This window comes from Saccopteryx leptura, chromosome 2, assembly GCF_036850995.1.
Source record: "Saccopteryx leptura isolate mSacLep1 chromosome 2, mSacLep1_pri_phased_curated, whole genome shotgun sequence".
Classification (NCBI taxonomy): Eukaryota; Metazoa; Chordata; class Mammalia; order Chiroptera; family Emballonuridae; genus Saccopteryx; species Saccopteryx leptura.
Window position 1 is genome coordinate 254,026,831 of NC_089504.1, and position 19,892 is coordinate 254,046,722.

At 54.0% G+C, this 19,892-nt stretch overlaps 2 protein-coding genes across 4 annotated transcripts in view; one reads left to right on the top strand and one right to left on the bottom strand.

The window, feature by feature from the left end:
* RXRG (retinoid X receptor gamma) overlaps positions 1–19,892 on the bottom strand; it is a 150,822-nt gene that overhangs the window by 104,780 nt on the left and 26,150 nt on the right. For all 3 annotated transcript variants that reach the window (XM_066371375.1, XM_066371378.1, XM_066371377.1), the window contains exon 2: positions 13,807–13,893. The gene's annotated coding sequence lies outside the window, so the exon portion shown is untranslated. The remainder of the gene's footprint in view (positions 1–13,806; positions 13,894–19,892) is intronic.
* LRRC52 (leucine rich repeat containing 52) lies at positions 1,537–12,668 on the top strand. The gene is made up of 2 exons (XM_066366015.1): positions 1,537–2,196; positions 12,290–12,668. The coding sequence occupies exons 1-2, from the start codon at positions 1,575–1,577 to the stop codon at positions 12,613–12,615; spliced, it is 948 nt and encodes a 315-aa protein (XP_066222112.1). The 5' UTR covers positions 1,537–1,574; the 3' UTR covers positions 12,616–12,668.

The following is a 19,892-nucleotide window of genomic DNA, read 5'->3' on the forward strand; positions in this document are numbered from 1 at the left end:
ATAATCACAGCTACGTTCCATATGAATATTCTCAAGAACGAAATCCTGTTGTCCTGAGCAGACACCGCATTTTAAGCCTGGAGGGGCTCTGCCCTCCACCCCCATCCCCCCACCACCGTCCCTTTCAAAGACCTGCTCCCATCACCTGGTAGGCAGTTCGTGCGTAGAAGCGCATGCTAGAAGCACTGGCTATTTTAAAAGTCCTAGGAGATTACAAATAATAAGAAATAGTTCATATCATCACACTCTGATTTTTTTTTTTTTTAATGCAGTTGGGTCTTGTTTTAAAAGTAGTAGCGCCCTGGCCGGTTGGCTCAGCGGTAGAGCGTCGGCCTAGCGTGCGGAGGACCCGGGTTCGATTCCCGGCCAGGGCACACAGGAGAAGCGCCCATTTGTTTCTCCACCCCTCCGCCGCGCTTTCTTCTCTGTCTCTCTCTTCCCCTCCCACAGCCAAGGCTCCATTGGAGCAAAGATGGCCCGGGCGCTGGGGATGGCTCTGTGGCCTCTGCCTCAGGCGCTGGAGTGGCTCTGGTTGCAACATGGCGACGCCCAGGATGGGCAGAGCATCGCCCCCTGGTGGGCAGAGCGTCGCCCCTGGTGGGCGTGCCGGGTGGATCCCGGTCGGGCGCATGTGGGAGTCTGTCTGACTGTCTCTCCCTGTTTCCAGCTTCAGAAAAATGAAAGAAAGAAAAAAAAAAAAAGTAGTAGCTTATACGTGGTCAAATGGTTCTGAAGAACACCAGCCCGCACAGATACTGCCAATGCCGATGGCGCTGTCCGTTGGCGTACTGGGAACGCAGGCTCAGAGAAGCGCCCTGCAGAGTGACACCCCGGCTGGTTTGAGAGGAGGCTTCCCCTTTGCCAGTCCCACTCTGAGAGGCAACCTTGAACAAGTCCCTTGGCGTACCCGTGAGAGAAGGAGGACATTGGACTGGAGACGTCCGTGTGCCCTCTACGGCCCGTGGGTGACAGGGTCCCATGTAACCCAACCCCTCTGTCATGCGGAGCTCACACACACACACACACACACACACACACACACACACACGCTGCAGGGCCGACTCCCCCAGGGGCAGCCAGCTTACCGAGACACCAACACCCCCCACACCTCCCCAGAAGGGGAGGCAGGACCTCCTCAGTTAGGTTCTACCCAGCCCAGCCCAGCCCCGCAGTCTTCTGAGGCTGCTGACATCACAAAGGTGTCAACTGGCAAGCTCATTGTCATGTGGCTCTCCCCTGGCTCTCCTTCAGTTACAGACGCGGGGCAAGGGTGAGACCTTTCACAGCCGCCAAGCAGGCAGGCTTCCAGTGGCGGTCTGGGAGCAAGCTGCCAGCAGTGCCACTTGGCCAGGCCGGGCCAGGCTGGGCGGGCTGGGCGGGCACTGGGCCTCGCATTTCAACTTCTGCTCAGTACTCCTGTAATGGAAAATTGCTCTGCACAGAGCTAGAGCGTTACAGTTCTTTCCGGCACCCCTCCCCCTCCCCACCCCATCTGATCAGAGGAACAGCGCCCGCCCGCCCGCCTGCCCACAGAAAGGTAGAAGGAGAGAGCAGTCCCACGGTGACTTCCTACTATGTCCCCTGCTTCGGGCCCTGGGCCCAGGTGGTTACTCTTCTCCTTCGGAATGGGGCTGGTGTCAGGGTCCAAGTGTCCAAACAATTGCCAGTGTCAAGCCCAGGAGGTGGTCTGCACAGGGAGGCAGCTGACGGAGTACCCCCCGGACATCCCCCTGAACACCCGGAGGCTCTACCTGAACGACAACAGAATCCCTTTCCTGCCGGCAATGAGCCTGGGTCTCCTCAGTGACCTGGTCTACCTGGACTGTCAGAATAACCTGATCACCGAGGTGATGGACTACACCTTCATCGGGGTCTTCCGGCTCGCCTACCTCGACCTCAGCTCCAACAACCTCACCGTCATCTCCCCCTACAGCTTCTCCATGCTCAGCAACCTGGTACAGCTGAACATCTCCCACAACCCTCACCTCTTATCTCTGAACAAGTACACCTTCGCCAACACCAGCTCTCTCAGGCACCTGGACCTCAGAAACACCGGCTTGCAGATCTTGGACCACACTGCCTTCCAGAATCTCCTGACGCTGCACACCCTGTATCTGAGCGGAAACCCCTGGAAATGTAACTGTTCCCTGCTGGACTTCACCATCTACTTAATAGTGTCCCATCTGAACTACCCAGGTGAGGGTGTGATGGGGTGTGGGGGGGTGGCGGGGGGGGGGGCCAGTGATGGAGTCGGAGCCATGCATTCCAGAAAAGGGGAAGTCAAAAGATGGTCAGGATGGGACACAGACACATAGGGTGAATCTGACTGAAAGCATTCTTAGTGCTCTTCAGGGTCCATCCTTGGGTTGACTGGAGAGGCAATAAGGACCAGTAGGGAAGTTCTGGAAGAAGGGTTCAAAGAACTGAGTTCTAGCCCCAAACTCAGCACTTGCAGACTGGCTGCCCCTTGCGAAAAGCACAATTTCTCTGAGCCTCAGTTCCCTGGTCCATAAAGCGGGGACAATCATCGCGTTACCAAACGCACAGAGTTGTCTCGTTGACATAGACCACGATGTGTGGAGATGACAAAGTAAGAAAGTAAATAGGGGGGTTATCCCATCGGGGAGCTATTTTAACCTGTTTGATTCAGGGACTGGATGTTTCCGGGGTCTAAGCACGTCCCGTCGTTCCCAGGCAGTGGAAAATCCAATAGAGTGATGTATGGAAAGGACAGTGTCACAGTCATGGTGGGGGGCCGGGGGCACAGTGAGAGAAGGGGACGAGAGGCTTTGATGAGAAAGCACCTTTGGTTTCAAGATGCTAAGCTCATAAAGCAGGAGAGAATGACCTGCCATCGCGAGAAGGGGCCACCAGGGCCCTCGGTGTCCAGACGTATGTTCTTGACTCTCCCCTGGTCGATTTCCAAGCCAGTTGCTGCTATTCTACTCAGCACTGTGCCCACCCTTCTGCCATGGCCCCAGGGTACCCCGGGCCCCATACCTCACCTCTCACCTTCCAGGCAGGTATAGAAATAGAATCGACCCACCTAGGGTTGTTGTAAGGATGACACGAGAACATTTGTGGGCTGTCATTTGCGTTGAACCTGGCACACCAGAAGCATTCCATAAACAAACGCTTGGCAGGTGTGGGAAGATAGAAAGTACCAAGAGACATCAGTCAGGTGGTCCCGGGACAAGCAGAGGGCACTGGGAAGGCTCAGGAGATGTGGCATGGAAGGACAGTGTCCCTGTCTGGGAGACATGACTGTGGGGTTACCTATAGGGATATAGGTAGGGTGTAGGAAGGTGGGCAGCCGGTCCCAGGGCTCTACCCCCTGAGAACACGAGAGAGAGGGAATGTTGGAGGGAGGTGGGGTATTTCGCAATTTACGGGCACAGGAGGTCAGACCTAGAGAACCAAACCAGAAGCCCCAGGCAAGACCTGGGGCTTGACTGGCAGCAGCAAGGTGGCCACTGCTGCCTCTGGAACTGAATTTACCTAAAGGCAAGTCTCACCTCCAGAAACAGGTGTGGACACATGGGGGCAAAGGGGGGGAGCTTTCTGGGGCTGCAGCAAGGAGGTTAGTCCCCCTGTGGGGCAGACGTGGCCCGGGAAGAAAGAACTCACCTGTTTGGTGCAATTTGGGGATCTGGAGAGTCCTGAGCTAGGCCTTTGCCCCGATACCTCCTCATGTGCTGCTTCCCACTGGGCTGAAACCAGCCTTGTGAGATTCACCCTCCTGGGTCCCCAAAGTGCCCTGATATTGAAGAGGACCCCACAAAACATACACGAGCTCCTGGCCAGAATGATACAGGTGCCCCTAAACACCTGTATTACCAGCCCTCATGTCAGAGGGAGGAGGGAATTGTGAAATCCAGGTAGCTGAGACTATTCCGCAATGTTATAGGACCTTGAAGGAAGCCCAGGTCCAGGGAGGAAATAAAGAGGTCAGAGGACAGAAGGCATGAAGGGTAATACGGTGTCTAGCCTATGTCACATTGTGGCTAAGGTTGATTCCCCCACCAACACACACACACACACACACACACACACACACACAATCACACACAGTGGCTGCAGAGGGTATTTCATTCACCTGTTTTCATGACAATGTTGCCCTGAATAAGAGCACCGAAACCTGGATGCTTCTCACCCAAGGCTTCCGTCTAAAGAGACCTCCAGTGAGCGGCTGCCCAGATGCACTAAACACCGTCCAGCTCTCAAAGGGCTCAGGTGCTCACTTCCCAAAGCCGGCAATCCCAACAGAAGTGCCGGTGTGTCGCCCAGTGCCAGCTGCCAGGGCGCCCCCCCACGAGCCCTGATCCATACAGCTAATACAGACCCACCGATTCCATTTCCTTCTTGGCAGAGGTCAGCCGAGCAGAGGGAATGCTCCTGGCCGGAGCTGGAATTTTCCAGTCATCGGTGCTATCTGAAGGTGACAGTAGCACTTGACCTCTCCCCGGGACAGTGTTCCCTCCCAGGACAGGGCTGGGTGCCTCTCAGGAGGTGCTCAGAAACGCACGCCACTCTAAGCTCCCGGAAGAGGACCTGGCCTCCCCTGGCCCCTTCCCCTCCATCCCCAAGGTCTGGTCCAGCACTGCTGGGGGACATGGTCTAGGTCTGTGCTTTCTGCTTTAGTAGCCACTGCAGCTGCTCCAACTGGACCTGCCCTGAGATGCTAGTGGTTAATTATGTTTGGAAACGTCTCTCTCACAGGACATTTGCAATTTGAAATTTTGCCGGCACGACTGAGGAACTGAATTTTTCATTTTATTTGTTTCCATTCATCTAAATAGCCACATGCATGGCAAAATGGCTACCGTATTGGTCAGGGCCACCTTTTATCATAGGAAGATGCTTAGACTGGAACTCCAGAATCCAGCCTCCTCACAGCCTGGAGACCTCCTGCTATCCAAGCTCAGTGGTTTCCCCCCGTGTCACGGGACACACCACTGTCCACTCAACGCACACATTTACTCTGTGTGCGTCATGCAGCCACATGGTTGGGGAGCTTTCCTCACAGAGGAAGACATCGCATTTCCCGTCTTTAGTAAGACAATCTAGGGAGGCGAGGGAGAGAATGCGGTTGGAAGCCAAGAGCGCTGTCCTGGTCCCGGCATTGCCACGGGGTGGTTTTGGGCAGGCCACTGCCTTTCCCTGTGTCTCGCCTGTCCTGGAGGTAAGGGAGTGAGTAGGGTTAGAGACCCTCGAAGGCTCCTTCTAGCTGACCATTCAAGGATCAAAATAGAAATAGAAGATGCACTTAGATGAGTGAAGTAGGAGGAAACTGGTGGGCTGCAGACAGGGTCCGAGATAAGCCACAATGGATCAGGGTCAAGGGGCCAGTGTTCTCAGAAGGAAGGCTGTGGTCACACACGACCAGGCAGTGGCAGCAGTCAGCCTCTGATCCCCACACTCGCCACCCCCCCCCCCCCCCCCGTCTTCAGTGCCCTCTATTTGACTAGAACAACGTCCCCGCCCCCCCGCCCTGGGGACTCAGTGCCCTGGACCTGCCTCATCAGCGGTTCCCAGACTCCGATGAGCCCAGGAACCCCAGTCCAGAGGGTCTGAATCCGAGACCCATCGGTGCAGGCACGCTGTGGGCCACACGCCGAGAATCCCGTGATCATGGCCTGTGTCCCCAGCCTGCTGCAGCTGCTCCAGCCTGACCTGTGCTGAGATGTTAGTGGTTAATTATGTTTTGGAAACGTCCTTCCTCGTGGGAGACGTTCTCAGTGTGACATGGAACAATTAGAAACAGTGGGAATTCAGAAAGCGACGGGCACCAGGAGTGGGAGTAGGGGTTGTTTCGGGACAGAGGGTCCCTCTGTGTCAGCTCTTATCGTCCTCGGGCAGGCCTGCTCGAGCCCGGTGGCCTGGGCCGGAGTGCCACAGAGGCAGGGGGACAGAACCCCTCTGGGATGTGTGCAGGAGCAGATGGGCTTGGTCAGGTGGTGTTGCTCTGAAACCAAGTCATTTGAGGGCATTTTGAGCAGAGAACGTTTTTGTTTCATCCTGAAGGCTGTTCTGTCCTGTGCTCGGGGCTGCTGTAATTGGATCGTGGCCCCGTTTCAACCCACCAAGTAGAAAGTCATCCACAATGTGCCAAAACTGAGATTTCCAGAATGAATGCAGGGCCTTGCACTTGTCCACCATTACCGCTAACCGTCCCCTCCATCAGGGAGATGGCAGTGATGACCAGAGATTACAAAAGGGACCGGCTGGGAGCAAACACTTCCCAGGCCGTCCAGTGCTCTGCTCATGTGTGGCCCTCCCTCATCACAGACACCTGGCCTGTGGCCCCACCGGCTGATACTCAGACAGAGCACCTCAGGAGGGCAGCGAGAAGGTTGATGGGGGACCGCTGTGCCAGTGACCCCCTAAACCATACAGGAAACTCGAGAAGAGATGGGGGCAGGCATGTGCCATCCAGGAGGGGTCCTGGTGAGTCTCCCTAACTCAGCCCAGTTGCGATCTCTGAGAGGAGATGTCTTGGACGGTTCTGGTGGTATGAGGTGGGGAGGGTGGGCACCAGACAGCGGTGGGTTACAGACTGACCTGCGAGAAGAGATAAAGCAGAGAAGACGGGGCAAACTCTTCTAGGAAGCTTGACTGTGAGCAGAAGGAGACCAGATAATGGACAGGAAGGATTTCAGGGAAGGAATTTTTTAGAAGAAAGGAGATACCAGTGTGTGTTTCTCTGGTAGGGGAAGGAGCCAAGACATGGGGTGTGGGCATCACTGTCAGGGTGAGGCGCCAGGCAGGATGGTCTTCAGAGTCACAGAGACGGGGAAGACCCCTCCTCGGAGACTGCAGGGAGGGGGAGCGCCCAGGGGGTGAGGAGGACCATGTGAGATGAATCGAGTCAGGTCCCCCTTGAGACTCCCGAATTTTCTCTCAGTGACGTAAAGGACAGAGAACGGCTTCATATCCGGGAAAGTGTATGATTTCCCGTGATGTTTCTAGGACGCTTCTTATAACGCCGGCCCCAATTAGGTGATTGTAACACACCTCTCTCTCCCTGAGAGAATCATGCTCTAGTTGAACAGGCAGAACCAAGACGGGCTCTGGATTCGGGCCACCTGGTTTCTGAAGCCAGCCACTGTCAGGGGCCAAACCGCATGGCTTTGGCCAAACGTCTCCATGAGACCCTGAACCCTCATCTGTGGAATGGAGATAAAACGGAACCTACGTCTCAGAGTCGTGATCATCGTGACATAACTCATGTCCATGACAGGAAGACTGTGGGGTGTTGAGACAAGGGAGCTGCAGGTGGGCAAAGGTGGGCGCCAATGCCAGGACCAGAAAAGCTCCGAGGACCATGAGTGAGGTGCTGAGCAGGAGTCATGCTAGTTAGAAACTTCGGTGGCACTGGGCTGTGACATAGTCCGGCATAGGCTCCCCTCGGGGGAGTCATCTCCCCTAGAGGTAGGACCCAGAGGCCACCCACCATACAGCACGAGGTAGCAAGAACCGGTCTCAAACGGTGTGGCAGCTTCAGGCCTGCCATGTGAGGTCAGACCAGTCACCCACCCGTTCTCTCCTGTGTGCGCCCAGTGGACAAGCACGGAGCCTCTCCCGTGTGCCAGGCACTAGGGCGCACAGGTGAACACGCAGGGCCTCTGCCCCCAAGCAGCGATTGAGGAAGGCTCACAGTCGTTACCTTTCAACACCAGGACTGCATCCTACACCCACCCCCTCTGCACTCCCCTGCACGTTCTCCTCGGCATCTCGGAGGACAGAGAGGTGCCCCCTCCCCGGCTGCAGGCTTGTCCTAGTCCCTCCGTGTGGTCCTGGACACCGCCTGCTCCTGCGTCCTCAGGGACCGCACCCCCTCAGCTTTCTGTGTCCTCCCCCAGCTCTGACCAGGTGAGCAGGGACTGGCGCTCGCCTAGTGCAGAGCAGTCCCGGGGGGCCAGAGGTCAGCTGGCACACCTATGGTCCTCCATCTCCCCAGGGTCCCTTTCCTCTAGCTGAGCATTATGTCCATGACACAGGCCTCATTAGTAACAAATAACAATTCACTCGTCAACCAGCCCACGGGCGACTCTGGCTCTGGTGTTCATAAAGCAGCACGCTGGATGTCGGGGACACAGCACAGGCGAAATCCCATGTCTCTGTGGACTTCATAATCTAGTGGGTGGGGGCAGACAAAAGATAAACCCGCTCCCCTGACAAATGCACAATGAGGCCAGAGCAAAGAAGAAAGAAGGTGAAGGTCGGCACATCCCATCTGTGTGGCTCGGGCACGCCGGGTACCCACAAGGAGAGAGGGGAGACAGAGCCTTCCTGTGCTCCCGCTCGCTCAAGGACCAGGCTGCACCACAAAGCACCCAAGAGAATAGAAACCGGTGTGTGTTTGCAGTTAGCTGAGAGGCTTCCAAATTCCACCCTCTCACTTTGCACAGCCCAGACGGCTTCTCCGGGAACCACAAACCCTGGGAACCCACAGGGGACCCCACAACCGTGGTCCCCTCCTCCGCAGACTGAGGAAAGAAGGAGCTTGTCTGAAAACCACCAGGTTCAGGCTGACTTCCGAAAGGGAAAGGAAGGCTTCCTGGGCACCCACATGAATAGGTGTGGCTCTGGGCTACACACCCACTGGTCCCTCCAAGCACCTGATCCCGGCACACAGGTTTTCCACCTGTGAGCCAGCAGCATGCTATGCGTGGAAATAAAAAAGGGAGTAGGAGATGTTCCCTTAGGAACTATTTGCAGGAAGGGTTTAAACATTAATGACACCTGTAATTTATACCAGGGAGTTTTAACTGGGGCGAATGCCCCGGACCCACGGAATGTGGCTGCATAAGGGGTCACTTGGGGCCAAGTCACGTGTCTGAAATGTGAAGGAAGCCCCCCTTCCCCCACCTCCCGGAGCTGTGCAGAGCACTGGTAGACACAGCGGCACCTGGCTGCCTGGTTGCACTTTGTCAAAGGCAAGGAGATGGAGCTAGCCAGAGAAAGAATCATTTAGAAACAATGAATTCCTTCTGTAGAGTGGCAATGATTCAAAGTGTCCAGTGTGATCAAGAGTAGAGATTAATTTTGTGAAACGTCCAATATGATCAACAGTAGAGGTTAATTTTGTGAAGCGCCTTGTACGGGGCTGGCCCCTATCAGGGACTCCAGAATCAGTAGATGGATCCTATAATCTCTGACATCATCATACCAAACTCAGAAAAGGATGGATAATTAACCAGCCAAAGAAAAGGAAGCAGCAATAATAGACTAAAAGGCAATGAAGCAGAGGAAAAGGGGCATAAAATAGTGGTGGTGAACAGAAACCAACAGCTGAGCTAAATGTATCAGTCTAACATGAAATGTTAACAAGGCTGCTTAAAAAATACAAGGTTTGCTAGATGGGGTGGAAAACAAAACCCAGCCACTCACTACTTACAAAAACACACCTTAATTATAGGCACACAGAATGATTAAATGCAAAAGGATGGGGCAGAGATAGTGCAGACCCTAACCCAAAGAAACTCGAGACAACCCTACTATGTCATCGAACAAAGCAGACCTCAAGGCAAGAAGCATGACTTGAGATGACGAGAAAAGGCTCGGTGAGAAAAGGGTAAACGTCCCAGGGAGTGGTGACAGTAATCACTTCCTATGCATCTAATAACTTGGCTTCAAAATACGTAAAGCAAAACTTAACAGGACCATACGAAGAAGCAGACAGATGCACGCCCTTACTTGATGGCTTCAACACACTTCCCTCCATAACTAATTGACAATAGACTCAGAGTAGCTAAGAGGCAATCATTCTGAAAAAGTATTAAAACGTCAAAGAAAAGATCAAAAGCCAATAGAGATGTAGAAGAGCACTATAAAACCACAACCTAATTGCCATCCATGCAACAATGTGCTCCACAAAGACAAAACACGCTTTTTCTTTTTCTGGGACACATGCCTATTTACTAAATTTACTGAAACCAACTTGAGGCTCAGCCGGAAAGCAAATTCTTGATAAATTTCAAAGGATTGAAATCATAGACAGTGTGTCCCGGACCACAGTAGAATTGAACTAGAATGTAATAATAAAACTATTGCTATCATATCCCTGAATATTTAAAAATTCATTCTTTCAGTGCATGATAGCTCTTATTCACAGGAAGGGTAATGATCCCACCCGATTGACATGAGCCAAAAGCCAGCCTTGTAGGATATATATATGATATATATATATATATAAAAGCATCCTTTCCTGGCAAATAATCACCAAGCAAGGTAGCACAGGACAAGGCAATAAGGATGCTATAAGGAAGAAAGGCACAGACCAGATGAGTTCAGTGGTGGCGACAGTCACATGTCCTCCGAGTGAGCGAGTGGAGGGGTGAGGTTGGAGAAGGGCTCCTGGGAAGATGCATTTTACACTCTCCCTTGAAGGACAGGAAGGAATTGGTCATGCGCATTGGGGGAGGAACACTAGATGCAGGAGGAGCCCTGTAACTAGGGCAGCTGCAGACAAGGCAGAGATGCCAGGAGGGGTGGGGGAGCCAGTAGGACTGGAGCCCGGAGTGCTGAAAAGCCCGTTGGGGTGGGTGGAAGGGGACACGTGCTACAGGCTCAGAAGGCCAGGCCACCAGGAGGTTATTCTGAGAACCACAGGGGAGGAGAGGAAGGTTCTGAGCCAGAGTTTGGGGGGGTGGGGGTGGAGAGCTGTGCTTGTGGAAGGGACATCCCAGATGTGTAAGAGGCAAGGTGGACCCAAACTGGGAAATTAGGTAACTGATGGGCATAGGGTGACTTATGGGAGGGACCACTGGCACCTCACGGTGACAGGGAATGGGGAGGGGAGAGTAGAAAAACTCAGGACCCCTCCCCTCCAGGGCCACTCACACAGCTCACCTAAGAGCAGCCGAATGAGGCATTAAAATCACCACCCAGCCTGACCAGGCAGTGGCGCAGGGGATAGAGCGGCAGACTGCGAAGCTGAGGACCCAGGTTCGAGGTCCCAAGGTTGCCGGCTTGAGCATGGGCTCATCTGGTTTGAGCAAGGCTCACCAGCTTTAGCCCAAGGTCGCTGGCTTAAGCAAGGGGTCACTTAGTCTGCTGTAGCCCCCAGGTCGAGGCACATATGAAAAAGCAATCAATGAACAACTAAGGTGCCGCAAAAAAGAATTGATGCTTCTCATCTCTCTCTCTTACTATCTGTCTGTCCCTATCTGTCCCTCTGTCTCTCTCTCTGTCCCTGTCACACACACACACAAATCACCGCTTAATTGCTCCTTTCATGTAATGCTCCAAAGTGGGGAAGTGCGTGTTTAATGTTTAGTCTCATCTCTGCCACCCAAACCACAAGTTGAAAGCCAAATAAATCTTTTTTAAAATAGAATGCAATAATCCGCCCCCCACCACCAGACACACCCAGACCCTCTGAATCCCATGGTTTCCTTGCTCGGGCACATCTCTCTTTCTGTGTCCCCATGTCGTGTCTCAGGCAGGTGCTCCGAGCCCTCCCCTGCCAGCAGTCCTGAGGAGTGGCCAGGAGACTCTCATGCTCCTCACCAACCCCTCTCTTAGGCTTCCTGGCCAAAACCCCAGGGGTCCCAAGCCAGGCTGACTGACAGAGGTCCAGAGGGTCGCAGTGTCCCTGCCCCCTGATGGTCACCTGGAGGGAGGCCAGTCCCCAAGCCCCTTCCCTCTCCTGATAACTCGCCATGAAGCACAGACACCTGGGGGCCGCTGTCCACACTCAGTCTGGAGAGGGGCCTCTTGCTCCCCTTCTCTCTGTCACAAGTCAAAGATGTCACAAACACCTGTCCTGCCCCCCCTCCCCACAAAGGAGTGCGATGCCCTTGGGTGGCCTTTGTGGTCCCTGGCTGGGCTCGGGCTCAGGCTCAGGTATAGGGAAAGACAGGTGGGGGTCACCAGGGGAAGGGGACAAGCAAATGGTGACCATCGGTGGTGGACTGTGGAGTGTCCATGCTCCATGGCCATCTGGCTGGGTTTCAAAGCCTCCGGCTTGCTAATGTCATTGTCCCCTTCACTGAGGACCCTTCAGAAGCCACACCCACTTTCAGGAGGTGACCTGGGGCAAAAAGCAGTTCCGGGCTCAGTGCTTCTCAAACTTTCAGGCACCCGCAGACCAGGGGGTCTGGGGGACCTGGGCCAGGGGGCTGGGGCCTGAGAGGCTGTGCTGCTGGTGAGGTCCAGGCGATGCCCACACACCCCACCTACCTTGTGTAGTGAGGGTCCAGGCAGCCTCTCCAGGTGCCCTTGGGCCGCGGGAATCTGGGAGCTCCACCACCTCAGAATCCCACCTGCTGTGTTTTCCCCACAGATGAGCAGAACGCCACATGCGTGGAGCCCACGGAGCTGGCCGGGTGGCCCATCACGCAGGTGGGGAACCCGCTGCGGTACATGTGCATCACGCACCTGGACGGCCACGACTACCTCTTCTTGTTGCTCATTGGCTTCTGCATCTTCTCGGCAGGCACAGTGGCCGCTTGGCTCACAGGCATGTGCGCTGTGCTCTACCAGAACGCCCGGCGCAAGTCGAGCGAGGCGGAGGACGAGGATGAGCACGGGCAGCGGGTGGAAGTCAGCCGGCGGATTTTCCAGAGCAGGACGGACTCGCAGCAGGACGGCTTCCCGCGGCTGATCTAGCCTCCGGGGACCGTGCCGGGCCACCGTTCCCAGGTCCCCTGCCTTCTCTTTGCCCTCCCTGCCCACCACTCCCTCTGAGCTGCCTTTGCAGGTTAGAATAAAATATTTCTTAGTGAATAAAACGTTGAGTGGCCAGTTCACAGGCTGGTCCGTCCCCGCTTGACCCACCCCAGGGCCCTTCTCTGAGCTCAGCAGGGTGGCGTGAACATGGTCCAGAATGCTGGGGGCCGCGTCTCAGTGCTGAGGAACCCCCCACCCCGCACCCAGAGCCAGCAGGCTCAGTCTCAGGAGCACCCACTCCGCCCTCCACTAAGCACTGGGGGGAGGGAACCGGAAATGCAGGATGTAAGATGTGCCCCCCAAGAGTAAACAGTTGGAAGGGGGCATCAAGACTAAAATGAATCAAGTTGGGGAAAATGCCAGACACAATGACAAGAGGTGACACTCATGGAAGGTCCCCAGGAGCCATCTGCACGCTCCATCTCGTAATGATCACAGTGACCCTCTAACATTCACACGAGTTCACAGTGACAGAGGGAGGCCCGGGCAGGGTACACAGCCGACCGAGGCCACCCAAATGGTCAGCAGCAAAGCCTCCCAAAGTCCACGTTCATCCCTCCACAAGAAGCTGCCCCCTTCTCCCACCCCGGGACGTCTCGCTAGACACAACCAACATTACATCCTGTGAATCTTGGACAGAAGAACAAGGGGAGAAGCCCATCAAGGTGGCCCGCCCTCCCCGGGTCCTGACGGAGTACCCGGCTTCAGTTTATACACAGGTTCTCCCCGGGTTACCCCTCAACAACCAGGTCCAGTAGTCATTGCTAGCCTTGCTCCCCTGAAGCTCAGAGAGGCTAAGAAACCAGGTTAGGATCACACAGCTTACAGCAGGCAGAACCCCAGGCCGCCTGTCCCCCCAGCCCCCGAGCCTGTGCTCTGTGCCCTGAAGTTGAAGTACCGAACGGAGTGGCCACGCACACACGCTGTGGTCTAGCTCTCAGGCTGACTGACCTGTCATGAGAGCTGGAATTCAGAGTCGAAGGGACGAAGAGAAGAAAGAAGGTGTCAGAGAGAGAAGTGAGGCCAGACCCTGCAGGGCTTCTGACTCACCTATCCTCAGGGTTAGGAGAGCATATGCTGCAGTCACAGGTAACCCCAAAGTCTCCCTGGCTTAGCGCCACAAAGACTTACCTCTTGCAGGTGTGGAGCCCAACGTGGGGGAGGGCAGCCCTCTTGCCCGAGTAGCTGCTGCCCTGGAGCACAGTCCTTGGAGGTCTCCTGCAGAGGAGAGAGGAGAGGTCATGGTCACATCCCTCCTAATGGCCTGGGCCTGGAAATGACACGTGTCACCTCCACTCACATGTCTCATGGTCCCAACCTTATAGGAGGCAAAAGCAGTCTGTGCGCCAAGAAGACAGTCTGTGCCTCACCCAATACAATGGGCAGGGACTCTGAGCTCCCCCTGCACGCGAGAGCTCTGGGCATGAGGATGGCATGGTCCTCTCTGTGTGTTAGGAAGCTCTCTGTGGGGGTCAGGTGTGACAGGAAACAATGGGACCAGCATGACTGCAGTGCCCCGGGTTGGGGGTGTGGGGACAGGAGAGTGACAGGAAAGGCAGTGTGCACAGAGAAGTGGCTGAATTTCAGAGTTATGTCGAGGGAGGAACAGTGGACATAATTCCACGGGTGACAAAAGAGGGAAGAGGTGGAAGGAGGGGAGGGTGTTAAGGAGAGTACCCACATTCTGGCTCAGACAGCCAGGCGGCCAGGAGGCACAGTCCCTTAGGCAGGGGAACCAGCACGTGGGCTGCTGTCAAAACTGGCCGAGAGGTAAAGCCCAGGGCGCAGGAAGGCACGTGTGCAGAAGGTGGGTGGGTGGGGAAGCAGAGGGGTGACTCCTCCTCCTCCTCTACCTGGCAAGTCCACTCACAAAGCCTTTCCACTACTTTGAAAGGTGTCACCGACCCGTTGTATGGCTAAGAAAACCGAGGTTTCAAAGGGTACCGCTCGACCTGTTTCACCTGGCTTGTAGCTGGGATTGAGACGTTCAGCAGCCAGGTCTTCCTGACGCTATGGTTTGCGTTTCCCCTACCAATGTGGTCTCCCTCTCTGTCCAGAGACAGACTTCGATGTTAGGGACATGAACAAAATTAAATGTTTCCAAATTTGATTTTGCACCATCTTGCCCTCGGCCCTTGCCTGTTCCTGGCTCAGGTTCATCTCTAGGATCAAATTCAAAACCTGTGGGTTTGCCTGACTTAGGCGGTGGCGCAGTAGATAGAGCATCGGACTGGGACCCAGGTTCGAGACCCCAAAGTCGCCAGCTTGAGCGAGGGGTCATCTGGTTTGAGCAAAAGCTCACCAGCTTGAGCCCAAGGTCGCTGGCTCAAGCAAGGGGTTACTCGGTCTGCTGAAGGCCCACGGTCAAGGCACATATGAGAAGGCAATCAATGAACAATTAAGGTGTTGCAATGTGCAACAAAAAACTAATGATTGATGCTTCTCATCTCTCCATTCCTGTCTGTCTGTCCCTGTCTATCCCTCTCTCTGACTCTCTCTCTGTCTCTGAAAAAAAAAAAAAAAAACCTGTGGGTTTGATGGGAGTTTGATCCACACCATCTAAAAGCTCGTGTTAGAAAATAAGGCCATCCCCGGCTGGTTGGCTCTGTGGATAGAGCATCAACCTGGTGTGCAGATGTCTCAGGTTCAACTCCTGGTGAGGGCACACACCATCTGTTTCTCCCCCTCTCCTTCTCCCCCTTCTCTCTCTTTTCCCCTCCCACAGCCAGTGGCTCAAATGTTTCGAGCACTGACCTCAGGCACTGAGGATAGCTTGTTTGGTCTGAGCACCGGCCCCAGATGGGGGTGTTGTCAGGTGGACCCCAGTCGGGGGTGCATGTGGGAGTCTGTCTCTCTATCTCCCCTCCTCTCACTTAAAATAAATAGGTAAACAAGTAAGTAAGTAAGTAAATGAAGCCAAATTGTCTACTACTGTTAAGACCACAAAAGGATTATCAGCATCTTTGCAGCAACCAGACAGTGGGGACGGCGCACAGGTGGTCAGCTCCAGCAACAACGGTCCTCACACAGCTGGCGGGTCAGGGTGGAACTCAGAAAAGGGGGCAAGCTGCAGGCGGTATTCCAGTAGGGTCAGCGTGGGAAAGCGTGCAGGCTAGCGGATTCCTTAGGTGGGCCTATGATTTAGGCCAAGAGATTAACATTTAAGAACAGTATTTAAAAAAAAATAATTTTTTTTTAATTGTAGAAGAACAATCCAGTTTTAATCTGAAACAAAATGTCATTGGGGTCAACATGTTGGTACATTTGTAAAGCGCCTTAAGCTATCCCTCTGTGGAAGGCACGATACCGCAGTTTACTTTTATATTGTATTGTGTATGCCTATAGCATTCGGTCTTCAAACTGAATCCTTACAACATGGCTGTTTTAGAGAATAAAGCTCTGTGAGGAAAAGGAGTTAACAGCTTCGCAACATAACTAAATTGTCTCTGCGTTCTTCTGAAGGTTGTCAATGAAAATAATCAGCCTGTGTGTTTAGTGAATCTATTTGTATTTTTTTTCAATCATTTTATCTAAGGTGATACTTGCCAGGATCATTTTTTTAAGTAGCAATTTTTTAAAGTTATTTTTATTTATTTATTCATTTTAGAGAAGAGAGACAGAGAGAGCATGCGAGAGAGAGAGAGAGAGAGAGAGAGAGAGAAAGAGAGAGAAGAGGGGGGAGGAACAGGAAGCATCAACTTCCATATGTGCCTTGACCAGGCAAGCCCAGGGTTTTGAACCGGCAACCTCAGCATTCCAGGTCGACACCTGATCCACTGCACCACCACAGGTCAGGCCCGGGATCATTTTTTTAAAAAGCAAAATTCAAATCTTCTCCCCCGCTCCAAAAAAAACATAACAAAAGAGTACAGTCTGCGACATGACTTGGGGTCTTCCTGGGTGCCCCTGCCTGTACTCATGTCAGTGACTGTGGGCTCATTACCAACCCGCCCAAGTGGACGGCGATGGGCTCAATCTTTCTGTCTGGTCTCCTTCAGAGGTAACGCATGGCTGACCGTCCCCCCCTCCTCTGAACTGGGCAGTGCAGGGCCCACGGCAGGAAGTCCACAGACCTCTGAGCTGCAGTCCCATGGCCACCACTGGACACGGACACTCGGAAATCAGGCAGGTCTGTCTCCTAGGGGCAGCCTCGCAGGGGTGACCGGGACCCGAGGAGAATTGGCCTCTGCTCAGCTGGTCTTAACCCCTCGTCCCCAACAACCAATGGGAAGAGAGAAAGTGACCGTCACGGTGAGTGTGGCTGACACAGTGAGACCAGTCGGACCTCCTGCGCAGTCTGAGCCCGGAACGCATTGTAATCTCCGTCTTTCTCCTCCTCCCCATAAATTCACTAGGGGTTAAACTCAGATTGTGGTTCTACAATTCAGAGAGTCTTCATACAAAGGATCTAAGACCATGGCCGGCACAACATAGGCCCTTGGAGAATGGCCACTTTGGGGACAGAATGAGCCCCCTTCGCACTCCTCGTCTGAGAATCTTCCTTTTGGATGGGGCTCGGAGACACAGGTTACGTGACAACCCCCAACCCCCGGCAGCAGGGCCTTGCGTCAGCCCTTTCATCCCCCGAGGCTTCCACCTCTCCATTAGTAAAAACACAGTTTGTGGACCGGAGCTGCGATTTTCCTCACGCCCCAGATGTGTGTGCTCGTGGTGATGGGGTTAGTCCAAAAGAGGGCTTCGACCAGTGGAGCTGGTTTCTCTGAGCCTTACCAAGGGCTTTTACACAGTTTTATTTAAGATTAAAAAAAAAAAAAAACACCTCTTTTTATTTAAAAAAAAATTGATTGTAAAGTGAGACAGAACTCTGCTCTGAGGCAGTCATATCACCAAAGAATAATAACCCCACCAAGATGCATTCTACACATGTCAATACGGCAGACAGACATAGGCTCACAGTCGTGAGTGCAGGATACAGTTTGTTCCTGTTATTATTATTTATTAATTACTGTGTTCTTTTCCGTCCGAACAGCGGCAAGCCTGCCTTTGCCCCATGCTGTATGCTCGTGGAAGAGACATCTGCCTGGGGAGGTCAGGATGGCGTCAGCAAGGGACAGATACCAGGGTGGAGGTCAGGGTAAGAAATTCCAAACCGAGGGAAGCATAAGCCAAGTCCCCAAGGTAGCCTGGGTGAAGAGAGGGGACAGGAGGTGACATTGAAATCTCATATCCTCCCCTAGCAGGCAGGACCGCACAGACTCCCCCGAAAAGCAGTGATCACGACAAACTACTGCTGAGAGAAATTAAAGGAGTTCAAGTATGGGAAAAGGCATTCATCCCATCTACATTGTTGAGGTGGGAGCTGTCCTCCAAATTCATTGCCATGTTCAAACACACACACACACACACACACACACGAAATCCAGTGGCCAGTGGGCCTCTTGCAGAGATGGACGCGGTGATTTCTAACACACAGAATGGCAAAGGCCACAGAATAGCCAAAACAGTTTGGAAAGAGAAGAGTGACGTTGGAGGACTTGGACTTTGCTAATTGCCAAACTTTATCATACAGCGACAGGAATCAAGAGTCTGTGGTTGCATGGATCTGGGCTGGAGGCGGGGCAGGGCCTGACCACAAATGGGCATGAAAGGTCTTGGCGGGCGGGGGGTGGGGGGGTGGACACAGTCTAAAACTGGATTGCGGGAATGGAGACCCAGCCCTGCGCATTCACGAGATCTCACCGGCAAGTACGCTGGAGATAGATGAAGCAGATGGTGTGTAACTCACACTTCAATGCATCTGCCTTTTGAAGGGTCTTAGTCGACTCCTCTACAAAGCATCGCAGACAAGGGGAAGGAGGCGGTCTGGGCAGGTGTCCCCCACCCCCAGCCTTCCTCCCTTCCCTTCTCTAAGAAGGCCACCTGAGCCCTCCTCAGGGCTGGAGGCATCTTCCCCAGCAGCGCTGTGCCTGACTCCACACCTTAGTGACTTTCCCCTCCTAGCCCCAATTCAGGTCTCTGGCAGCAAAGCTCACCTTGCAGAAATACTGTAAGAGTGATAAATACTTTAGGTCCCCAGGGAGCCCTGTCAGTTCTCTGAGAGGGCATCGGTGACCCAAGGGCAAGGAAAATTTTATTCCTAGGCACCCTTCGTGCCTTGAACAGCCTGGCGGGCTACCAGGCAGTCTCAGACAATAAGCTGTCTCCTTCGCGGCAGGGCTCAGATCTCTAAGACATCCACGCTCCCTGAAAAGCTAATCCCTACACGTGAATGCCATCCACCCCCCGGGGAAAACAGGACACATGCACCGTAGTTCACACCAAAGCCTGTTCGCTAGGCGGAGGGGACAGGGGACCTGACTTGTGAGCACAGTAACGTTCTCCACCGGAGCCACAGAATCAAAGCACCTGGTGGGCTTTAGAAATACACGCAACCTGACAGAGCCTGCCACCGACTCAGATATAACTGGCCCAGGTTGTGGCCTGGGCAGCAGTATTTTTAAAAAATAAAACACCTCCAGGTGATTCCCCTGCATGTGCAGGGCTGAGAGCCACCTGCCTTAGAGGGAGACCATTGTCCAACAAGGGTTTCCCTCCCTGAGCCCCTCGAAGCCTTAACGAGCACTTCTCCCAGAATCAGGACCTGCTGCTCCCCGTTTGCTGAGAGCCACCACTGGTGACACCAGCTGAACGCCGGACCCCAGGACGTCGTCCCCTGCAGGGTAGACGCTGCCGTTAGTCTCCATGCATCCCCGATGAGCTCCTGTCGACTGTCCGAAGCTGTAACTCCCTGACCGTGACGCCCGAAGGGAGGGTCGTGGAGAGGCAGAGAGATGTCCTTGTTATTATCAGGACTCGGGCCCTTTTCTCAACACCGCGGACCGAGAATGGAAGCACTTAGCACCACAGTGACACGGTATTAAATATTGAAGGCCACCGTCAAGCAGTAATCCCAGACAGGCGTGACGGGGAGAATTTAGGACGGGACTCCCCACCGGCTGGGGCGGACAGGAAAAGCTTTGTGGGTGAGGCAGAGCTGTGGGTGGACCTTGCTAGACTGATGGCATCGGAACTGGGGACAGTGGAGGGACAATAAAAATAGCCACCACAGCGGTAGAGCGTCGGCCTAGCGTGCAGAGGACCCGGGTTCGATTCCCGGCCAGGGCACACAGGAGAAGCGCCCATTTGCTTCTCCACCCCTCCGCCGCGCTTTCCTCTCTGCCTCTCTCTTCCCCTCCCACAGCCAAGGCTCCATTGGA